This window comes from Dermacentor andersoni, chromosome 2 (genome assembly GCF_023375885.2).
Source record: "Dermacentor andersoni chromosome 2, qqDerAnde1_hic_scaffold, whole genome shotgun sequence".
NCBI classification, from domain to species: domain Eukaryota; kingdom Metazoa; phylum Arthropoda; class Arachnida; order Ixodida; family Ixodidae; genus Dermacentor; species Dermacentor andersoni.
Genome location: NC_092815.1, coordinates 185,438,077 through 185,460,955, shown reverse-complemented (window position 1 = coordinate 185,460,955; position 22,879 = coordinate 185,438,077). Strand labels below are relative to the sequence as shown.

At 47.3% G+C, this 22,879-nt stretch overlaps 1 protein-coding gene across 1 annotated transcript in view; it reads right to left on the bottom strand.

Moving 5' to 3' along the window:
- LOC126540826 (uncharacterized) overlaps nucleotides 1-22,879 on the bottom strand; it is a 134,697-nt gene that overhangs the window by 77,049 nt on the left and 34,769 nt on the right. Inside the window, exons 2-3 of the mRNA XM_072286198.1 lie at nucleotides 19,201-19,366; nucleotides 4,325-4,476 (exon numbers count right to left, since the gene is read on the bottom strand). Of these exons, the coding sequence (XP_072142299.1) occupies nucleotides 4,325-4,476; nucleotides 19,201-19,366 (318 nt within the window). The remainder of the gene's footprint in view (nucleotides 1-4,324; nucleotides 4,477-19,200; nucleotides 19,367-22,879) is intronic.

The following is a 22,879-nucleotide window of genomic DNA, read 5'->3' as shown; positions in this document are numbered from 1 at the left end:
TTACGTCGCCAAGCACATCACTTCTCCATTCGCGACGGGCTCTTGTACCGTCGCAACTACCTCCCGGGCGGTCGCAATTGTTTACTTGTCATCCCGCGACACCTGCGTTCGGATATTTGCGCAGCGTTCCACGACGATCCCCAGTGCGCGCATGCAGGGGTACTGAAGACATACGCGCGTCTACGCCTTCGTTACTACTGGCGGGGGATGTATCGATTCATCCATCATTATGTCCGCTCCTGTCTGGTTTGCCAACGCCGTAAAGATCCCCCTCGTCGTTCAACCGCCCCATTGCAGCCTTTGCCTTGCCCAGCACGTGCTTTTGATCGAGTAGGCATCGACATTTATGGACCTCTGCCAACCACATCAGATGGCAATCGCTGGCTAATCGTGGCCATCGACCATCTTACGCGCTATGCGGAAACTTCCCCTTTGTCCAGCGCTTTTGCGCGTGACCTCGCCTGGTTTCTCCTGCGCCACATCATCCTTCGCCACGGAGCTCCCAGGGAATTACTCAGTGACAGAGGCCGCGTCTTCCTCTCCGACGTCATCGAGGCTCTCCTCAAAGAATGCCGCATCATCCATCACACCACTACTGCGTATCATCCGCAGACTAATGGCATGACCAAGCGCTTTAATCGCACTCTTGGTGACATGCTGGCCATGTACGTTGCATCCGACCAAACCAAATGGGACCATGTTCTACCTTTTCTGACCTACGCTTACAACACCGCCACGCAGACTACCCCGGGATTTTCGCCCTTCTTTCTCCTGTACGGACGCGAACCTTTTTCCACAATGGATACTATCCTTCCGTACCGCCCTGACTCCACGGAAACAACTACCCTATCCGAAGCTCCTGCACACGCAGAAGAGTGTCGCAAGCTTTCCCGTATATTTACGTCAGAAGACCAGCAACGCCAGAAGCACCATCGACAAAGTTCCAATGCTCCTGTATCCTATGCTCCTGGCTCGCTAGTGTGGCTTTGGGTTCCAGCCTCTACCACTGGACTGTCACCGAAACTCGCGTCGAAGTACCAACGCCCATACCGCGTGATCAACCAAACGTCTCCAGTCAACTATATTGTGGAACCCCTCGAGCTACCTTTGGATCATCGCCGTTGTGGACGCGAAATTGTGCATGCCCAGCGTCTCAATCCCTACTATGATCCGCCTTTGCTGTCCTACCCGTAGGTCGCCGGGACGGCTTCCGTTTCCGCGGGGGAGATAACTGTACTGTAAAATAGGGAGCAGTGGGGCTGTGGCTAGGAGAGAGACAACGACGACGAGAAAGAACAACTTTGTTTCGGTGCTCGGTCGGCTACACTACCTCTCGCTGCTCCAACGTTCTAGTCGCGAACGCTTACTGCTCAAAGTGCTTCGCGACAATATATATATATATATATATATATATATATATATGTGTGTGTGTGTGTGTGTGTGTGTGTGTGGTGTGTGGTGTGGTACAAAATTCCCCTCAAGGACATCGTCTCAAGGTCCGTCATATAGGCGACATGTTGTCTGTAACTATTGCACTGCTAGCCAAAAGCGCTCGCTTCATCGCAGTTCTTTCGAAAGATGGCACATCGGCGAAGAAAGTTTATGCATGGGGGTTAAAAGATGTGTCTACTACAGCAATTTTCGATTATGTTTATGCACGTGTTCTTTATGGTCATCGCGATTGTGCAGAAGACCCCTGACATACCAGAAGAATATTTGTGTGTCCATATTGATAGTCAGTCGTAAGGTGTTTAACGGTAAAAAAATGTATAAGCCCACAGGGCCCCTTCGGGAACCCGTGAAGCGGAGCGTGTCTTTTAGGCGCGCTCCTGGCAGCGACCGTGTGTCATATCGTTGTTCCCGCCGTAGGGGTCATTTCCCCTTGCTCCGGAAATCCAGTTTACCTAGCCGTGCCTCGCCATGGGAGTCACTATCTCCTGTTCTTTCTTGGAACTGAAGCGGCTGTCCAACTGAGGCGCCACTGCTGCTACTCAGAAATCTTGCTTTTAATTCTGGATCAAGCTAGTCGACTCTCTGTTGTCAACCTGTAAAAGCGAGTATTCGCTGCCTCCGCTAAATAGGACTGCCAACAAGTGGTGACCCAGGACATTCTCTTTTTCGAACACTAGCCATGGACAACGGTGCTCCTACTCCTGCTTACAGAGACGACGCCACGATTACGTCTCCTGTCACCGACGGAGAGCTTCAGCTTCCTAGCTTTTGGCCCAAGAATCCGCTAGTTTGGTTTGTACAAGTAGAGGCCCGTTTTCAACTCCGGCGCATCCCTCAACAGACACCAAGGTAAGTGCACGTTGTCGCCGCGCTAACCTCCGACATCGCCGATGCTATCGATGACTTGCTAGTGGCCACCTTCGGCCACCGCATACGACGAACTGAAGCGCACGGCGCTGCAGTGCCTGGAGCCATGGAAACCGAGTATACTCCTACAGCTCCTGTCCAAGAAGCTCGGCAACCAACGACCGTAACCACTCGTGCACCGATTCCGCGAGTTACTGGGCGGGTACTCCACAAACAAAAGCCTGATTCCAATTTTGCGGAAGGTGATCTTGCAACGCCTGCCGCAGTCCGAACGCATGGTACGGGCGCGTTCCGACGAGTTTAGTCTCTATCGCCTAGCTACACTCGCTGATCGCATATGCGACTGCTCATCTGCGGAACAGCTACTCAGCGCCGCTGCGAGGACCTCAGAGCCAGGAGACCGGCTCTCGCGCCTGGAGGAAATTGTCGACCGCCTTACCAGTGCACTGGGGAAGCTGATGACGGGTGGTGACACTGGAGACCAACTTTGGCACAAACGTTCGCCTTCGCAAGCTCACACTGCACGTAGAAACTCGCCGTGGCAATTTCTGCTGGTAGCACCGTCGCTTTCGCGAACAAGGAAGTCGCTGTACCCAGCCCTATTCGTGGACGGGAAACGCACCGGTAGTCGCTAGTGGCAGCATGCGACAACGGCCTACGCGCAAGCCACCTATTCTTCGTAGTCAACCACATTCCCATGCCAGGACGATGGCAGATCACAGAGTCATGTCCACCTGAAGTCGAAGCGCTGGGATACGTGATATGACCAATTGGATCTGCGCCTCTTTGTGACGGCCCTGTAAACGCCTTAGTCCAGGAATCAACTCCTGCACCAGGATTATTTTTCCTGCAACTGTGAAGCTTTTTGTGAAACCCTTGATCATCATCAGTCTATTTTTATATACACTGTACGACAAAAGCATCACCCAGTGATCTCTATTTACCCCAGTCATGTGCTAGCTCTTTCCATATTATGCCTGTATATTTACCCGCTTCATCACAACACCTGATTCTCGGTGTCCTCGGGTCCACTTATGTTTCCTTGCTACTGATTAGGTGGCTCTAATTGGCGCCCTGAGTATTACATCGACCACCCAGCTCCGTTTGCTCCTCTTAATGTCAACTAGAATATTGGCTATTCCCGTTTGCTCTTTATCCCTACCATCTTCCTGTTTCTTAACGTTACGCTTAATACTTTTCGTTGCGTCGCTCGCTGCGCGATACTTAACAACTCAAGCTTTTTGTTAACTTCTAAGTTTTTATCGCATATGTTATTACCACTAGAATGTAATGATTGTGCAGTTTCATTTTCGAGGAGAACGGTAAACTGTGGGCGATGATTTGGTAAGGCGTGTCGTATGCGCTCCATTTCATTTTATTCTTCCGCTAATTTTCTTGTGAAGATCAGTGCCGCTTGTGAATAACTGACCTAGATAAACGTACTCTTTCACAGATTCTAGAGACTCACTGAGAAAACCCTTTATTTTTTGCCTGGCTTCGTGCTATTTCGGCCGGATGAGAAAGTTGTGTGTTTCATCAAAACTTCCTTATTTTAGTGCATATTCAGCGTCTGGTCACAGAATATAAGCCGCACTTTTTGTTTACGGTGTAGTGCGGAAAAGGTTTCGCAGTGTGCTCCCGGACCGCAGTCGAGCGTGGGCATCCCTCTCTTCTTGGGTGCCGAAAACTCAATACTGCGCGGTAAACACTTAAGACAGTGTGCATAGACAATTCAGGCTGAGAAAGACACCTTAGTCATATTCTTGCTCGACTGCCGTGGCAGAATTTTTTCAGGGGTTCATTTTCTAATAGGCTATACTCTGGGTTGGCCTCTATCCTCTTTATTCATTCAATTTCTATTTTAGAAAAGAAGAAGTCTGCGATGCCACTTATGAAATCATATGTTCTAAAACCTTATTCAAAACTCGCCGGTCATCATGGGAACTTCTTAGCGACCCTACTGCTTCCTGCGCTCGCAAAAACGTGCACATTCCAACTTACTCACCCGCAGCTGTGCCATTCTCGCCGTCCGGGTGTGCCATCTTCTGCATGGCCGACGGCGCAATGCCGAAGGGCATGCTCACCGATTTTCCAAGAAGAGTTGTGCTCAGTTGCCTTTTGGTCACATTCACAAGGACCTGGTACAGCAACCGCCACCTATTTGCGCAGAGGAAAGAAATAGCCATGTGGAAATCGCTTGTTGAAATATGGCCAGTGACCCTGTTGACAACAATACATTCCCTAGACGTCTCAATATTAGATAGCGGGTTCAAATTTCGATCATGTTGGCTGCGCTGCAGCAGCAATTGTGTGCGAAGCTTTATGCATTATAAAGCATCCCTGCACATTAAGGAACACCAGGACATCAAAAAATTAATTTCGACGCTCTCCCTACACAGCTTGCAAAAACTGGGGATCGAACAGCGCGACGCCGAGAGCATCAAATGTTATTCTATTTAAGATAGCAAACTTGGCCGAGATACCTCCTAGTCCAGTATTCAATGTTAGATATACCATAATCACAATATACGCTGAGATCCTGTATCCTATGAAAATAGCACTGTCATAAGCCGCCCAATAAAACCTCAGTATAAAAAAGTACACAAACACGTGCGCACACACACGCACGCACACACACACACACAGACACACACATATATATATATGCTGTAAGGAAACGCATTGTTCCAGCCAAGCTCGTGCTACTACCACGAGGATGAAGCTGTGCTGCTGGTGATTTATATGCAGATGAAGAAGATGCACAATGGATAATGAATGATGATGTGTGGAGATGACGAAGTTGAAAAGCAGGCATTTGTTGCGCTCACACTAATTCCCTCCCGCTGTCGAAGCGGCCGCTTGGCCGCGCGGAAGTATTATGAAATGCGTCGAATATATGGTTTTAAGCGAGAGTCATGCACTATCTCTGTCCCACGGCAACGGTGATCGGACGGCGTTCTAAGGGGCGAGACACGGTTATTGACAGGTGATGTCGGTTCAGTGCTCATGTAAGGTCCATTAAAACGTATGAGAAATCTTATATATAAGCCGGGAACGCGCACACTATTGAAAAGAGCTTCGTCGCCAGGAGAAATAGTCACAGGACGGTGGGTCCAGTCGTTACGAAACTTCCAAGCATCCTGCGAGATGCCACTGTTAAAGCGGGCGAAGTGACCACACTCCGTGAGGCGAGACAGAAACTGTTCAAGGAATGGATCAGCTGAGGGTACAGGCGTCGAAAGGAACGATACATAAACAACGAAACTTGGTGAACGGCCATATACGAGAAAAAAAAATCGTGAAACGCCGGTGGTACGTTGCGCAGCCGTGTTATAGGCGAATGACACGAACGGCAGGATTGCATCCAAGTTCGTCTGGTCGGGGCGGATGTACGTCGCAATCATGTCGGAGAGAGCATGATGAAAACGCTCCGTCAAGCCGCTGGTCTGAGGATGGTAACTGGAAGTCGTCTTGTGAATTGTGTTAAAGGCCTGCAGAGCTTCGCTACAGATAGGAGAGAGGAAGACTGCCGTGGTCGCTGAGGAGAACGCGCGGAGCGCCATGGCGTAGGAAAATGTTCTGTAGGAATAAATCGGCGACTTTAGCAGCATTCCCCGATCGTAGAGATGCTGTCTCCCCGCAGCGTGTTAGATGGTCTATGGCTTTTACAATCGAACGATTGCCATGTGAGGTCATGGGAAGAGGACCGTACAAGTATATTCCAACTACTTCGAAAGGCTAAGCGGGAGAAGGCAGAGGTTGTAAAGAGCCAGAAGGAACTGTTTGTCGTTTGCGGCTTTAACAACGAACGCAGGATGCAACGTACTTCGCAACGGCTGTAGACAGGCCAGGCTAGGAGCAGTCACTTCGTATTCGGTTCTGTGGTCGCGTAGATGACCGACCGTCGGATGATCGTGAAAGGCTTCGACCATCTCACGTTGTAGAGAACGTCGTATGACCGGGGCCCATTTGTTGCCATCGACGTGATAAATGTAGCGATGTAAAGCCCCATTGTGCAGCTTGAATTGATTAAGTTGACGAAGTCAGGCGTTCGGAGGTGATGAAGAACCTTCCATGCGTTGGAGACTAGTTTGGCAGTATGGGTCGATACGTTGGTGGGACACAAGGTCAGATGGGCTGTCGGGTCTTAGCCAATCGAGGGTTGCGATGCGAAAAGCCGATGAAAAGGACTGGAACGTACGCTAGTACGGAGAGCCGATGGGGAATCGTCATGGTTCGGCCGAAGGTAGCGAGATAGAGCATCGGCGTCTTGATGCTTCTTTCCACCTCTAGAGGTGACATCGAAATCGCACTCCTGTAGGCGAAGCCCCCAGCGACCAAGGCGACCCGATAAATCTTTAGCGATGAAAGCCAGCACAGTGCAAATTTTTGCAATGCCCTGCTCGGCTATGGTGCAATTTTTCTCCGGAGCGGTTAGTGTACGACTAGCGTAAGCAATTGCTCGTTCGCGGAAAGTGCTGTCACATTGCAGTAGAATGGCACTGAGACCATGACTTCTTGCGTCAGTGTGAAGGATGATGGGCGCGGTTGGATCGAAGTGGCACAGTACTGAGTCCGACGTCAGGGAATGTTTCAAAGCCAGGGAAGCACGTTCACATTCGACATACCAAACGAAGGGCGCATTACTGGCGAGGAGTTGATGGAACGAGGACGGAAGCGCAGCGAAGTTGTGTATGAAGCGGCGGGAGTAAGAAGGACGTCTGAGAAAACTGCGCAGGTCTTTTGGACGCAGCGGGCGGCAAAAGTCGAGGACGGCAGCAAGCTTCTCAGGTTCCGGTTGAATACCTTCTTTGCTGACTAAGTCTCCAGAACTGTGATGGTCTCGCTGGCGAAACTGCATTTTTGTGTGCGTTGAGCTGCATGCCAGCGTTTTCAAGACAGGCAAGGAATTCATCAAGACGTTACAAATGTTGTGAGAACGTGGTTGAAAACACTACAATGTCGCCGAGATAGCACAGACATGTTTTCCATTTCAAACCACACAAGAGATTGTCCATTAGACGTTCGAAGGTAGCAGGTGCATTGCAGAGTCGAAAAGGCATCACATTTACCTCGTAGAGCCCATCAGGGGTAGCAAAGACCATTTTTCTTTGTCGGATTCGGACATCGGTATTTGCCAGTACACTGTTGTAAGGTCAAGGCTGGAAAAATATGCGGCACCGCGGAGCTAATCTATTGCATCGTCGATCCGTGGCAGGGGGTAAACATCTTTGCGCGTGATTTTGTTCAGCATACGGTAATCGACGCAAAAACGCACTGAGCCGTCATTCGTCTGCACTATAACAGCTGGGGAGCACCAGAGACTCGAGGAAGGACGTGTGATATTTCGTCTAAGCATGTCTGATACATTTTCCGCGATGATTTGGCGCTTTGTAATGGACACGCGATATGGGCACTGCTGAACAATGCGGGAGCCATCAGTCAGTATGCGGTAAGTAGCGGAGGTAGTCATACCGAGGACGGGCGAATTGATGTCGAACAAGGAAGGTTGTTTGTTCAATAGAGCGAGGAGATCTTTCCTATGGGCATGCGTTAATTCAAGGCTCAGGATTTTCAACAACGGCGTGGAAGAGGCATTAATTGGCGGAGATCTTTACTCACGTGGCACTGTCGAATATGTGACCATTGCAGCGGGATGAGTGTCAACAGTGCAAGTGACAGTTGATCCACGAGGCAATAGTTGGGGTTCGGAAGTTTTGTTTAAGGCGGTAAGCAATGCAGACCCATGCGAGAAGCGAATAAGGCCAGAGGTAATCACAATCCTTCGATATAGGGTACGGCCATAGGGTAGAATGAGTACGTCGCCATCCACGATGATGCAGGAGTTAACACTAATAATATGTTCTCTAAATCGTCAAAGAACGTAATTGGAAGAAGTTATGTGACGAATTTGTTCTTCGTGGTTAGAAAGAGAATTGCCGGTGGCATCCAGTTGTAGGAGGCGCTGACGACAAGAGACAGAAGCGGACGCAGAAGATAAGAAGTCTCACGCCATAATGAGTTCGTGGGAACACTCACGAAATACCGCAAAAAGCAATGTGGTGACGAATTCCGTCTATGGACACACGAACAGTACACTGCGCTATTGAAGGAACAATAGCGTTAGTCTCTGCACGACGAGAAGAGCCGGAGTAAGGCGTGTTCCCTTTTCGGAAGTGGGAACAATAGTCAGCAGGAATAATCGAAATGGCAGCGCCTCTATCAACGAGAGCTTCGACGTAGACACCTTCTAGAAACACTGACAGCAAGTTGGGCGGTCGCTCCGGAGGAATTGTAGGCTGTCCAATGGATGTAGTTTCCCTCCCTAAAACTGCATCGGAGAGTTTTCTGAGAGGGCGTTCGGGACATCAGAAGCGGTTTGGAGAGGCGACACCGAGTGACGACGTCGACACGGCGACCTGCGGTGGTATTCACGAGAATTCATAGGCCTATCAGTAGGGTAGGAAGGAGAAGGTAGCTGGTGATAAGAGGAGCGGTAAGATGTGCGCTGATAGCCCAATGCTGGATGGACGCTTGTACGTTCCTCAGGAGCGTAGCCACGTTGTCATCCTGTTGACGCCGTCGATAAAATCGGGAGATACGCCCTCGATAGCCACAGTAGTAACAAATGGGTTTTGCAGGACACGGAGCGGAGTAGTGACGCTGTACACGCACTGGCGGTGACAAAGAAGCCACTGGAGGGTGGTCCTCTTGTGTAAGCAGAGGGGTGGTAATGGCTGGAGATAGCGCCGCAGCGTCGGCATACGTTGGTACCTGATGAGTGCAGGGGCCGTCGGAGCACGGTAGACGCGATCCGGACGTAATCTCTGGACGAATCATGTTGTGCCGCTCGTGAAACTCTTCACGGACGATGCCGCGGATAAGTGTGCCCAAGTCCATAGTCCAAGGGAAACGAATGTCGGAGGTATTGTTGCATAGCCGAAGGGGCTAGAGCTCCTCAAGGCGCTGGCAAATAGTTATGACATCCTGGATGGTAGTAGGATTTTGCGTAACAAGGACATTGAAGGCGACAGTGTTTACGCCTTTAACAATGTGGCTTATTCTGTCACTCTGAGACATGGTCGCATTCAGACGCTTGTACAATGCAAGCACATCCTCAATGCATGAGGTGAACAATTCACCAGCTCCTCCATCCTTAACACCATTCTTTCCATTACATCGCCGATGCAACTGACTGAGGTGATCTGTCTTAAGGAGGTAAGCTCGCTGGAAGGCTTCCCCGGTTTAAGCAATGCTATAATTCGACTGCATTTCCAGGTGTCTGGAATATTTCCTGATTCCCATGTGGTATTATAAAAAGATAAAAAGATACGTTGTGTTTTTGTACCAGGATGGCAGAGTGCATGGGACGTGATTCGGTCAAGTCCTTGTGCCGATGAGCGTCGCACAAAAGAAATTGCAGCGTCATGCTCTCGCATCGTAAAGGTACTTCGAATTGCTCGTCAGGTGATGGGGGCGCGATGGTGACCACCAATGCAGTCACTGTATTAGACTTTTCCACAATAGGTTTACAGTAGTCCTCTGCTACCTCCTGTTCGGCGCAGCGCTGATCTAAAATAACGGCATGGAAGAAGTGTCTGGTGTAGAGTTGCCTGAAGACTTCATATGGGCCGCCAGATCTTAAATAGCGGCTGTCCTGGGTGTAGGGATCCACAGAATGTTCTCGAGTGCTGCTTCTCAAGCTTGTAGTCATGTGGAAGAACATGTCATTCAGCTCGGCGACTGTTGGAAATGTTTGACGGTGACTTGGTTCTTCTGTATCGTCGTTCCTAATGGCAAGGGATTGCACGAAGTGTCTCGTATTGTGTGTCGAGACCGGTGGCCTGCACCTCAGTACGTTAACTTGTCTGATTTTATCGTACAGGGAATAGGAAATGGCTTCCTATATTTCGCATGGAGCTGTCATGCGCTGACAGGTGGTTTCAACATTTTAAACAGATGTCTTAAATAAAATCTAGGCGAAAGCGAAGTGAGGCTGAGCGGCGGAACAAGCTAAACTGAACGTAAACTGGGATGTGGTGACTGTCATGAGTCTCTACATGAATCGACGAACATGTTGCAGACAAAGGGCCCCTTGACCCAAACGTTAGTTCAAGACAACTGCTGTAGGACGTGCCACGAATAAATGTGGGAGACCAGCCATTGAGGAGATTTAATCCCTGACTACAAAGAAAGTTGGACAAATATTTGCCACAATTGTATGAGTAAAGGCAAGGCGCAAAAGACAAGGACTGAAGAAGGACACAAACGACAGGAGCGGCGCCACTCGAGACTCGCAAGCTGAGACGGCGGTCAGGTTGACTCACAAAATGGCAGGATTGGTGCGAAAGCTTTGTTGTAAGAAAGGGCCCAATGTAGAAGAAATATGCTCAAGTAAAACTCTTGCTTGGGTAGTTGGTTCATGCTTGAATGAGTAAATGCAAGGCGCAATAGACAAGGACTGAAGAAGGACACAAACGACAGGACTGGCGCCACTCGAGACTGGCAAGCTGAGACGGCGATCAGATATACGCACAATATGGCAGGATCGGTGCGAAAGCTTTCTTCAGTCCTTCTTCAGTCCATGTCTTTTGCGCCTTGCTTTTTTTCACTCAAGCATGAACCAAGCAGCCCAAGCAAGAGTTTTACTTGAGCATATTTCTTCTACATTGGGCGCTTTCTTTCAACAAAGCTTTCGCACCAATCATGCCATTTTGTGCGTCAACCTGATTGCCGTCTCAACTTGCCAGTCTCGAGTGGCGCCAGTCCTGTCGTTTGTGTCCTTCTTCCGTCCTTGTCTTTTGCACCTTGCCTTCCCTCATTCAAGCATAAACCAAGTAGCCCGAGCAAGAGTTTTACTTTTGCCACGAGAATTCATCACAGTGCTAACCCACAAAGGATAGTCTTTGTTAAAGTTACAAATCACAATATGAGGACCTTGCCATGCTTGGAGCACAGACATCAGGTGCGAGCAATCGATACTCGCTCTTGGATGGAAGAAGCATCCTTGGATTACTGAGAACGTGCGCCATTTCTGTTTTATGGTAAGGCATACGTAATGACTACTAGTATGCGATGAGACGTCGTGTCTCAAGTAGGACAGGTATTTACGTATACAAATTCATTCTTTGCTTGGTGTGCTGTAGTTAAGAGACTGCATCTGGAAATATCTAGAAATAAGGGAGGACTAATCGATATTAGGATCAAATAAACAATAGCTGGAACTTGGTACTCAAATACCCGCTGTGGGAAATCCGACAAACGACGACGCAGACCTCGAGCATTCCTTTGTATAATAATCGATTGATGCATCCGTTCTTCAAACATCATCGTCATACTTGCTCAGTGAAGACCGACAAGAAGCGGTGCAAGTACTTCAATTAGCTGCACGGCAGCCTTAGCATTCGGGGTATTTCCGCCGGGAAGAATCCTGCGCATGGAGCCCATCGAGTTTTTCAGAATAGCGTTGACGTCAATATCACCTGTACTTTCATTCTCTTCATTACGTGTAGAAGCCGTACATAAGCACATTCCCGGAGGCCTTGATGGTAACGAGGGCCACTGAGCCTCCGATGTCGAGTCGCCTTGCACTTTCGTAGAATATAAAGGCTTTCAGGCACGTGTTTCTTCATTCCTCAGACGAGGAATTTGATCAGGCTGTACTGCATCCGTCCATCCTTCTACGCGAGGAGCGCTGCGATCTTCTTGGCGCCAATGTCGTGAAGGGCATCGAGTGGCGGCCCTTGCCGTTTCCTTGTGTGTGGAATGGTCTGACTATCTTTTTCTGAACACCGATTTTATTCCTGATCTTTGGACATTCTTATGACGCTGCGTCGTGGGCACCAGAGCAATCTGGACAGTTGGCAGCAGCTTTGCAAATGTTATCTCCATAAGATCTACCACATCGTTTGGATAATTTTGCACCCTTGCAAACTGCACTGTTCCATAAGTTTAATAAACTTATGAGGTTGTAAAAACCTCGGCATGTAAGCACGTACCGAATTCCTCACTTAGTCAACGTTGACGTGTGTTGGCAAAGTTTCCGACTGAAACACTACTTTCACACGTTCGGACCGTCCAAAGCGGTAAAAGCTTAGTACAGGAGCTGACTACGACAGTAGTTTCCCAAGGTCAGGGTCTGTAATCTCGATGTCCACCTTGCAGATGACGCCTGTTGTCACTTTCTTGTCCTACGTGGAGTATGCGCGAGTATGCCCAACTGAGTTATTCGTTTCAGTGTTTTCAGTATGTTCTGTGAATTGACTTCCACTTAATATATGTTCTTTCGAGTGTTTACACGTATTCCTTCAACTTCACCAGGGGCAGTTCGTTTGAAATATTTCGACAAGGTCTGCCTATTCGGTAAGTTAAGGTTGTCTGTTGTCATTGTCAGTACGTATGCGATAGTGTATGACAGCTTGCTACTAACCTTTTTGGATTAGCTATCAGATCTCTCAATCAGGACCACGCTGGGATCGAAGTGGTCACTCACGTCGGATGCATAACGGAGTGGTCATTCAGAACCTAATTGCGGGGTGGAGTTTGGGTCCCCCGTTACAGGGGACGACGTCCCCCATTCTTGTCATTCATTGCTAAGCCAAGGAAAGTAGAAAACACAGAGAGCTTGAAGCTGAAGCTGCTCTTTTCAATCACTTCTTCCTTTGCGCAATTCATACCACAAATCAGACTCGCGAAATCGTTGTATGCACAAGGTTGGGTTTGCACTCCGGTGTTCTCGTAGCTGCGGGTTGTTCCTTGCTAAAAGAGCTAAAACAGGGAACCAGCGCGCCTATTGTGCAAAAGAAATGCAACGAAATAATTATGTACTGATGCCTTATATTCATGCGACATCCCACAGCCTACGAGATGTGCGGATAGTGATTTTTGAGAGTGGATCGGGCGCGAATCGAATAGTTCTAGAAACGAATTGATTCGAATAATTTTCGAATAATAAGAAGCTGTTATCACAATAATTATAAAGCGTTGTTCACATGCTAGTATTCTAAAAGTTAGCAAGTTCCTCTCAATGTAGAGTTCGTTATGAAGCCTTTATTTATTAAAAATATACAAGAATATTGAGAATTGGTCGTGAAATTTTAGAGCGCAGCTCTTTGGCGTCCGTTCCTGGGTTTCGCGTCGTCGTCGGCGTTGTCGTCGGCCTCGTAACCAGCTCCGCCCCCCTTTCATCCCCCCAGCGCTAGCAGCGACCGACTGATACCGCTGGATGCCGCTGACGCCGCTAGAGAGTCAAGATAACGTGACTGCATAGAACACCGTCGCCGCCATGCAGAAAGAGGAGGAAAGGGTCCCCCCCCCCCTGTTCTTGTGTGGCGGATAGGGTGCTCTTCAGTTGCCGACGCGCCGGTTATTTCACGTAGGCCCCGGCACGTCGACGAATACGTGACCACCTTCCCACGGCTAGACCTGGTTCTTAGCGCTGCGGAAGCGAGGGTATCATATTGTTTGTGTCGGCATCGGCGGCGTTGTCCCTGAAACCAACTCCGCAGCTGGGGTTGACTCACTATCGGCGTCAGCGGCATCAGTCAGTCGCTGCTATCTCTTCCCTCCTCCCAGATCGGTGGCGGCGGATCTGTATATGTGCACCGCCCGAGCCGAAATTGCCGCTGCCGTTCGCCCTGTGCGGTGGCAATCAGAGAGCCAGATCGGTGGCGGCGGATCTGTATATGTGCACCGCCCGAGCCGAAATTGCCGCTGCCGTTCGCCACTGTGAAATTATCTGCCAGTTCTTTCTGAGCCATGAGCGAGACGACCGATGGAAGTCCTCCGTCTGCTGCTGCTGCTGCTGCTGCTAAACGAGCTGCCAGAGCAGAGGCCCAGCGCCGTCGCCGTCAGAATCCAGAGGTGCGTGCCGCCGAAGCAGAAGCTTACCGTCGCCGCCGTCGAGATGATCCAGGAGTACGCGTCGCCGAAGCAGAGGCTAAGCGCCGCCGCCGAGAAGACCCTGCCGTTCGCGCCGCCGAAGCGGAGGCTCATCGCCGCCGTCGAGAGCAACCAGCAGTAAGCGAGGCTGAAGCAGAAGCTCATCGCCGCCGCCGAGAAGACCCTGCAGTTCGCGCCGCCGAAGCGGAGGCTCATCGCCGCCGTCGAGACTTATTTGCTGCGCTCAAATTTCGCATTAGGAAGTAACGTAATCGTCGGTAATTTTTTTTGTTAGCATTTTCCGGCTCGGCTGTTACTTTATGATTTTCTTGCTTAAGTTTCCAGTTCGGCCAACCTCACATTGCAACTTGGCCAACCCTCAAATCTAAGTTAGCCCACGCTAAAATTTAAAGATGGGTCATTCCGAAATTTATGTTGGCCCACGGCAAAATTTCAAGTTGGTCCACCCCGAAATTTTAGGCTTGCCCACCTTCAAACTTAATGTGGCCATGCCCGAAATTTTAAGTTGGGTCACCCCCAAATTTAAATTGGCCCATCCACAAATTTCAATTTAGCCCACCGCCAAATTTCTGTTGCCACTCCCAAATTGGACAGCCTTAAATTTCAGGATGGCGCACCCATAAATTTCACGCTGGCCCATCCTGAAATTTCAGGCTGGGCTACCTCCAAATTTCAGTTGGCCTACCCCTATTATAGGTTTCTCCATGTATTTTCTGTGGAGCCGTGTGTATCGCTATAGCTAAAGTGTTATGCTTTTCGCGTTATGGGACAGATTTTTGTTAAAATTCTCTCTCATTTGTTCGGTTTGAATTGTTCCTTATCGGTTATAAAGCTACCAATCATATACATTTACAATGTTATAAGGATTAAATCTCTTAACTTCGCAAATCACGCATTTTTTGCAAATACAAGGCATTACACTTTTCGCGTCACAGACAGACTTTACTGGAGTAATCGCCAAAGAATGCTTACGCATTAAAGGATAAATCGAGCATTAGAGCAAATAAGTAGCTTCTTCACATGCATACAACTCTTCATAGAGTGCTAATTATCGCTGTATAGCCTTCAAGGTATGGATGTTTAGGCGACGTAGCCAGTCCCAGAACACAAGTTTTCACGTTCTATGTCTATACTGCGCCCGTGGCGGTGAAAATTTGCTGTACTTTTGCTCCAACTCCATGTATAAGTGGGCGCATTTGACGTTCTGAAATATTTGAAAAGTATTCCGAAAATATTGGCATTTACGCATACCAACTATTCGATTCGTAGATCAAATCGAATAGGACACTCTTCGACTCGTTATTCGAAAATTTCAAATTTTCTAGCACCCTTACACAATTTATATAGAGCGGGGCGCAAACGCGAAGTGGCCCTCCTGATCAGTGCGCCTTGCACGCACTCCAAATTGTGCTCCGTCGCAGGGGATCAGAAGAAAATGACCACATAGGGGAAAAAGCAGGCTAAGTAGTTTGTTGCTTGTGTAACCGGAGATGTGTTCGAAAATACAGCTAACATGGGGCAGGGTATTGGCACGTCCCTGCTATAGACTCAGGGAGCATGGAACTTCTTTGAAAGTTTCGTGTGGCGACACAAACTTGCCCGCCCATACCAAGGCACGTGGCTGTAGCCAAGTGTTTGAGCCAACTTTGGTTATGGGTGGGCGGGGGAGGGGAATTATGGGAGCTGCTCAGATTATTGCCCTTATTAACTCGCGAATCAGTGTGCCTTCAGTGCACCTGACACACAGGAAAAACAACGTTATCTGAACAGATGAAAGTAGGAAAACATATTCGATGATTTCCTCTACAGGTATGACAGAAGCCTTGCTTGTCTGTACGCTGTGTCGGCGATATGACGTGTGCGCGGTTTCTGTCGGACCTGTTTCATGCCTGGTTCGTCAGAACCGCATGTTCGTGTGTACCAGTGCATGCGTACTTCTGTCCATCACGGCAAGGTTTCAGTAAATCTTCAATTGCTACTACGCGTCTGTCCTGTCCGCCTGGGCTTTCTTTTCCCAACAATCTTTCCGCTCAGCACAACGATGAATATGCAACACCAACTAACCCAACAATCTACACTCCTCAACGCAGACACACACACACACTCGCAAGCGTACACGCACACAAGCACGTGTGACACACACACAGTACCTAAACCACTGTGATGGCCGGCATAATCTGGTTGCTGCCTTTCATACCTCACAAGGAAACGCTACCACACAGGTTAAGTACATAAAACAGGTAATGAGATGTGAAGAATTATAGTGTTTTTCAGCCCCTGTGGCGCCAGACGTGAGGATAAAGTGCCTCTGTTAGGCGTGTGAAGACCACTTTTTTGGTGCCGGTAAATCCTGTCTCTAAGATTCAACTTTTCAAATAAGCTTGGATGATGTTTCTCACGAACAATAGAGGCACACCTTCTGTGAACGTGACTCCAAGGCGTGATGTACGTGCAGGAATTCCATCTTTTCTTTGAATGCGGAACTGCTAGCCTTTCCGTTCAACGAATAATTCAGAACCCGTCTACTATGTGAAGATGGAAGACAAGTGAAGCTGCCTTCCTCGATAGCAATCATATGTTCTATATTGTAGTTATAATATATTGGTTGAATAAATGTACAAAGACATAACTTTGTTGCTTGTTTCGTGTTTCTAAATTTTTGTGTATTTTCATGTTTATTTTTTATTTGCTTACTTTCTTTAGTTCTTTCTAATTTTTTTACTTTTTTTTTAGCTTTACACTTGTAGACTGATGTTTCGAGACGCATCGTCATAGACTAGCGTGCCCACAGGAGTATGTGCCATTGAGGTTGGACGTTTTCTGCACATCATCAGGAGCGGCCTACATGACGATTTCTGTTTGTAAACATCTCGGACACATTTATTTTTCAGACCCATGCCAGGGACAGCTTCACTGTAATATTTGAAATTTCTGTTAGCCATTTTCTACATGAAGCTTTTGATCGAAAGCCCTGAGTTCCTTTATCAGTTGGTATTTTTGTTCTTTTCCTCATACGGTAGTTCAAAGAACCTTCAAATGTTCCAAATAATTTTAAGTACCATAAGAGCAACAAAAAATGACCTAAATATATAAATTACGTTAATAGCCAATGCACAGCAGAAATCGGAGACGGTTTATAGCAAGGTACCAGCACGAGCAGAACGGGACAATTGATTCTGCTGCATGCATGATTTAACACGATGCACATGTCTATGCGCCGTAACATAGTGCGAAAACATCTGACAGCATGTTTCACTCCTGTGACGCTTGAAGGAAGAAGCACGCTGCACACGTGGTAATGCTTTAATTTGTTCAAACACAGGGGTCAGACTTCTTGCAAGACGTAACGAGCCCCAGTTTGGAGTAAACGTATGGCGCCGCAGGTCGAGCTCCTTAACGACACATGCGAGCACTTCAAGAACTACCTAAACGTTCTTTCGTTGTTTCTTTCGCTTTTTTTCTTTCCGTCTTTCTTTCGTTCTTTCTTTGTGCTTTCTTCCTGAGCTCTTTACCTCGTTCTTTCTTTCGATATTTCGTTCCTTCTTTCTTTCCCGCGTTCTTTCTTTGTTTCGTTTCTTCATTCATATTCAGCCATTGAATCTTTGCTTGCTTACGGGGGTGTGCGCCATTCCTAATGAAGCCGACGTGTGCGGAAATATTAAACTACTATAGAGGGCAGAGAATCAAATATCCTCCGCCACACACACTACTTACACAACAGGAAGCAGCCGACTGGAGAAGGCTACAAACCGGAACTTTCTATAATCTACACATACTAAGTAAAATGTACCCGACACAATACAGAAACTCCTGCCCATGGTGCGGAGAAATACCAACTCTTTACCACATAACATGGGAATGTAAGCATAACTACACATTCCATAAACATAAAAACCTGAGTGCGGAGCAATGGGAGGGCCTGCTCACCAGCAGCGAGCTCACCGCCCAAAGGGCAATGGTGCAGCACGCGTGCGAAGTGGCCAGGCTCAGTGGAGCCCTGGAATAGGGGCACGCCCGTGCTGAAGAGCCAGGCAGCAAGCGCAAGACGGCTCACCGCTAAACCCCTTGATAGCATCAATAAAGTTTTTTTTCTCTCTCTCTCTCTCTTGCATCATATTTTTTGCATCACTGGATTACACGCCGCTTTTTTCGGGTATGAACCTTTACGACTAGCCACTTAAAGCTTTCGCCTTCATAAACTTGGAAAACGCCACTTGTTTCGCGCGGACATTGTTGTCTTAGGTCTATTACTATTTTTTTTACAGCGAAGCTGTCAAGCGCTCCTTTCCCCACTATCGTGTCCGCGTGTTCACCATTCACCTTTAAGAGGCCCACATACACAGCTTCGCTCGTCATCCTTCTTCATAAAGTTGAAGGGCGCTGAGTTTTATTACCTCGTCCCATTGGCGCCGTTTGGGACCATTATCTGTTAGTCGCGAGTGTCCTTAAAATTAAGAGAATTGTTAGTTTGCGCGTGCAAGATATTTTCCGCAGTCATGAGTCATGACATGACTACCTGAGTACATAGACTGAAAAAATAAATTTGGCGACATGTAGCCTATCGGTGCTATTACATCTTCCGCAGATTTCAAGTGTGTATAAAGTGCAAAAATGAGTTTGCAATACTTTCCTAGAGCTATTTACTTATATATTACCATGCTGGAGGGTATACCATACAATAGTTGCTACCAAACTGCGAGAACAACACCAAGCCAATTAGGCTCCATAGCTACTTAATGGGCACAAAGAAAAGCATATTGAAGGAAATTTCCCAAGACGCTATAAAGCACCGGGAAAGTGTGGGCGATATTGTCCCATAGGCTGACACGTGGCATTTTCGGAATAAATTGGCTGCCAGTGCAGTTTCGAAGGACATTATTAAAGCTTTTGTCTGGTAGCGAAAGGTACCGTGCGGATACTGCATGGTAACATTTGTTGTAACATTCAATAATCAGCTAACACAACCACTTTGAAACAGACCTCTTGAAGGCTTCTACGTTTTCTCGCAATGTCTGCTCCTGGTCAGCACCACTCTCGTAGTAGTCACGCACCGTCTTGTTTAGCTTGGGCAGACCAAAGCGTCTCAGGTCATCCACAGTGATTATGGTCTCGTTATCGCATTTCGCATCGCCTGCAGCACATTGTTCTGTAACAAAGAGGAAATGGCTTCTTTATCTTGGAGCAAATTCCCTACAAACACCGATGACAACACCTGAGTGCCGTTGTTGTGAACGCGGAATGAGTTTGGTTGGAGGTGGGGTAGGGGTGCAGAAAGGTCAGAGCAGGAATATAAATAGCCGCATAGAAAACAAAACACACAGATGAGGCAATGAAGTACCCGTAATGTGTGGCTGCACTCACAATTACGTTTTATTTAAAAAAATGCTTTAAAACATTCCTTATCGCGACAAATAAGCCATAAAAAGCATTTTTCTGCGTAATATAAACCCTGCTCGCTTCTACAGTGGGCTTCGAGTTACAGCTGTGAGAGTGGCTGACACATGTGGCATGCGTGGATAATTTCTGCTGTTTCTTGAGCAATATGTTTTGACAACATTAAGGTATCATTGAATAGCGACAAACGACTACACTAGGAAAACGCGCTTTCATTTCAGTGATGCGTATTATGTTGGAACGAACTTCTGTGCTAGAAAGGTGAACTACATTGCGATATTTCACATTGTATTAATAACTATGCCAAACAGTGTCAGCTGGATGTAATGCACAACATCTGAGATGTCATTGCCTATGTGCTATTCTGGGCCATTAATAATACTAAACATAAGCATAGCATTTTCATGTTACCGAATAAAAGGAACACAACGCTTTGCACAACAAGGTTGCCAAGCTGCAAAGCGCAAGGTACGATGTGCTTACGATATACAGAACAACATAAAAGTTCGTTAGCTGAGTAGGCAATGGCTGTGAGACACAGAACGCTGAAAAAACAGGGAACTGCGTAGCCGCAAAATATAACACATGACATCAATAATGTAACCAGCCGTTGTCGTTGTATCGAAAACGAGTTGTGTGCCAACTCGTTTCCGGCTACGTTTTTGCCCAGCACCCAGAAGAGTTGTTTTCTCGTAGCTCATGTTCGTGCCTTGCCGTAGTATGGCACCAGCTAGTGGTGAAATTTATCCTTTCATGTAGATCCTATAGGCTACCGTTGAATCGTCAACTATATTGTCCGCATATCACATTGACCGCTAGAAAAGATGAGGACAGGGGAACAGAACACAAAACGACAACAAGGGCAGTAACTTTCAGCTGATTTATTCAGCAATATATTTTTTGTGCCACAATAAGTTCCCTGCAGATTATCTAATATTATCGAATGCTTGACACGGTAAAATGGCCCCTTGAAGTCTAGTGTAAGAATTGCCCTGTGATCATGTTTGCTGTTGTGATCTATAATTTCTCTCTAGAGTTTCAGGACAACGTCTTGTGTAGATAGACGTGCCCTGGAACCGAACATTGCGTCGGGAATGAATCCGCAGTTCTCGAGGTAGGTAGAGAGCCTTAACTGTACTGCATTCTGCATGCGTTTCCCCGTGTATGCCGTAATGGATATCGGGCGGAGGTTACTGATGTTAACTTCTTTGCCTGCTTTGTAGATGAAGCTAACCTCCATCGCTTTCCTGGTCCTGGGCAAAGAGCCTACTCCCCAGCACTCGTTGATTTTCTGAGGCTTTCAAGCATCTTAGCGGTGAGATTAGTTAGAATCCCGAGAGTAATTTTGTCTCCTCCGTGCGTCGTGCCCCGCCTCATGACCGTGAGTGCAGCCTGGATTAAGCTGGTGCTGAATTCCCCGATGTAGTTCGCCGTCTTCGGTGCCGGTATATTCTTGCTCAGGCTGGCTAGCTTGGGTCGCGCATAAATATTTATCTTGAAGTGCTTGGATGAGTTCCTCGTTTGTGCCAACGAAACCGTGAAGTGCACGTTTGAAAAATGGGTGTCTTAACCATCTTGTTCTTGTAAGTTGTAGACAATCTTGGGGTTCCTCTCCAGTACCTCACAAATCGCATATATCTGCTCGTTTACTACTTTTGGGCCAGATAGATTGGGGATCTATGCTTAAGTGCACTCGGCATGTTTCTACAATGAACGCTCGAAACTTCGGTAGTCTGCAACTGGAGCAGCTGTGGCTCCAGGACTGTTTGAAGATGATGTTCTCTGATGTTCTCTTCGATCGCTGGTTGCACGCATCGTTCAACGATATTCTGCAGTTCTCGATCCTTGTCTGCCAGCTCGCGCTGCATGCATCGTATGAATGTAGCCGCTATTTTAGCCTCATCAATGACTTCGCTGTTCCTTTCTGTATTGCTTTCCGCACTTAACCCTGACCTAGATTGTTTTATTGCGTTAGTGCCTGCCAGTGTTGTGGGTTGGTGGACGTCTTCGTCCATCTCTAATTCATCTACTGCGTTTACGCGTGAGGCCTCATGACTATCGATGGTTCTCTCGTGCTGACACTCAAGCTCAATTAGCTTTTGCCTTAACCGGATATTTTCTAATTTAAGTACCTCTTCAGCCAACGTGCGGGGCCCGGAGGCAGTAATGCCAGCCTAACTAATTTGGTTTGAACGACGAAAGCCTACTCTCCCTTTCCTTATCATTCGCCTCTTTCTGTTTACCTCATCTCTTTCTCTTCTTTCTTTAAGTTATTACTGCTCACAACTAAGCATATTTCGTCATTTTTAATCAGTTGTGGTCATTACAAGGCGTCGTTAGACATGTTGGTAATATCATACTCCTAAGGTGTCATTACAAATCATTTCACTCATTATTAGTCATTGTTGGTCATTACTGAGCATCTTTAGTCATTTCCAATTAATTTGAGTTGTTACGAGTTGTCGTTAGACATATTGGAGATTTCATATTCATTACGAGTTATTTCAGTCATTATTAGTCATTACTGCTCACTACTAAGCATTTTAGTCATTTGTAATGAATTGTAGCCATTACAAGACGTCGTTAGACACGTTGGTGATATTTAGTAATCAGTAGTCATTGCAAATCATTTCAAGTCATTATAAGTCATTACTCGTCATTACTAAGGATGTTTAGTCATTTCTAATCAAATGTAGTCGCTACGAGTTGTTAGACATACTGGTCATTTCAAAGTCGTTAGTAGTCATTACATGTGATTTCAGTAATTATTAGTCATTACTGGTCAGCACTAAGCATCTTTAGTCATTTCAAATCAATTGTAGTTGTTACAAGTTGTTAGACATATATGTCGTTTCATAGTCATTACTAGTCATTTCAAGTTTTTCAGCTATTATTAGTCATTACTACTCATTACTAGACATTTCCCCTAATTTCTAATCAATTGCGGTGAAGCCTAGAACCGCGAATCCGGTTCTGTGCTTGTTAAAGTGTTTGTCGTGCCCTTTCGTTGTGTGTTCACAATTGCCATGCGCGCTCTGATATAAGGTGCATAAAGGCCATGTCCCTTCGCCACGTCTTGCCCATCGTGTGTTGAGCCTCTGGGCCCACGAACCTTCTATCGCGATATTGTTACGGATGATCGATGTTTATTTAGAAAGGAAGACCGGGCTGGACGAGAGGTCGCCACGATGTCGCTACCGAAATGTTACCTTGTCTGCTACTCAGTTTGTCGTCCTCCTCTTCTATCTACTCCTCTTCGCCACGT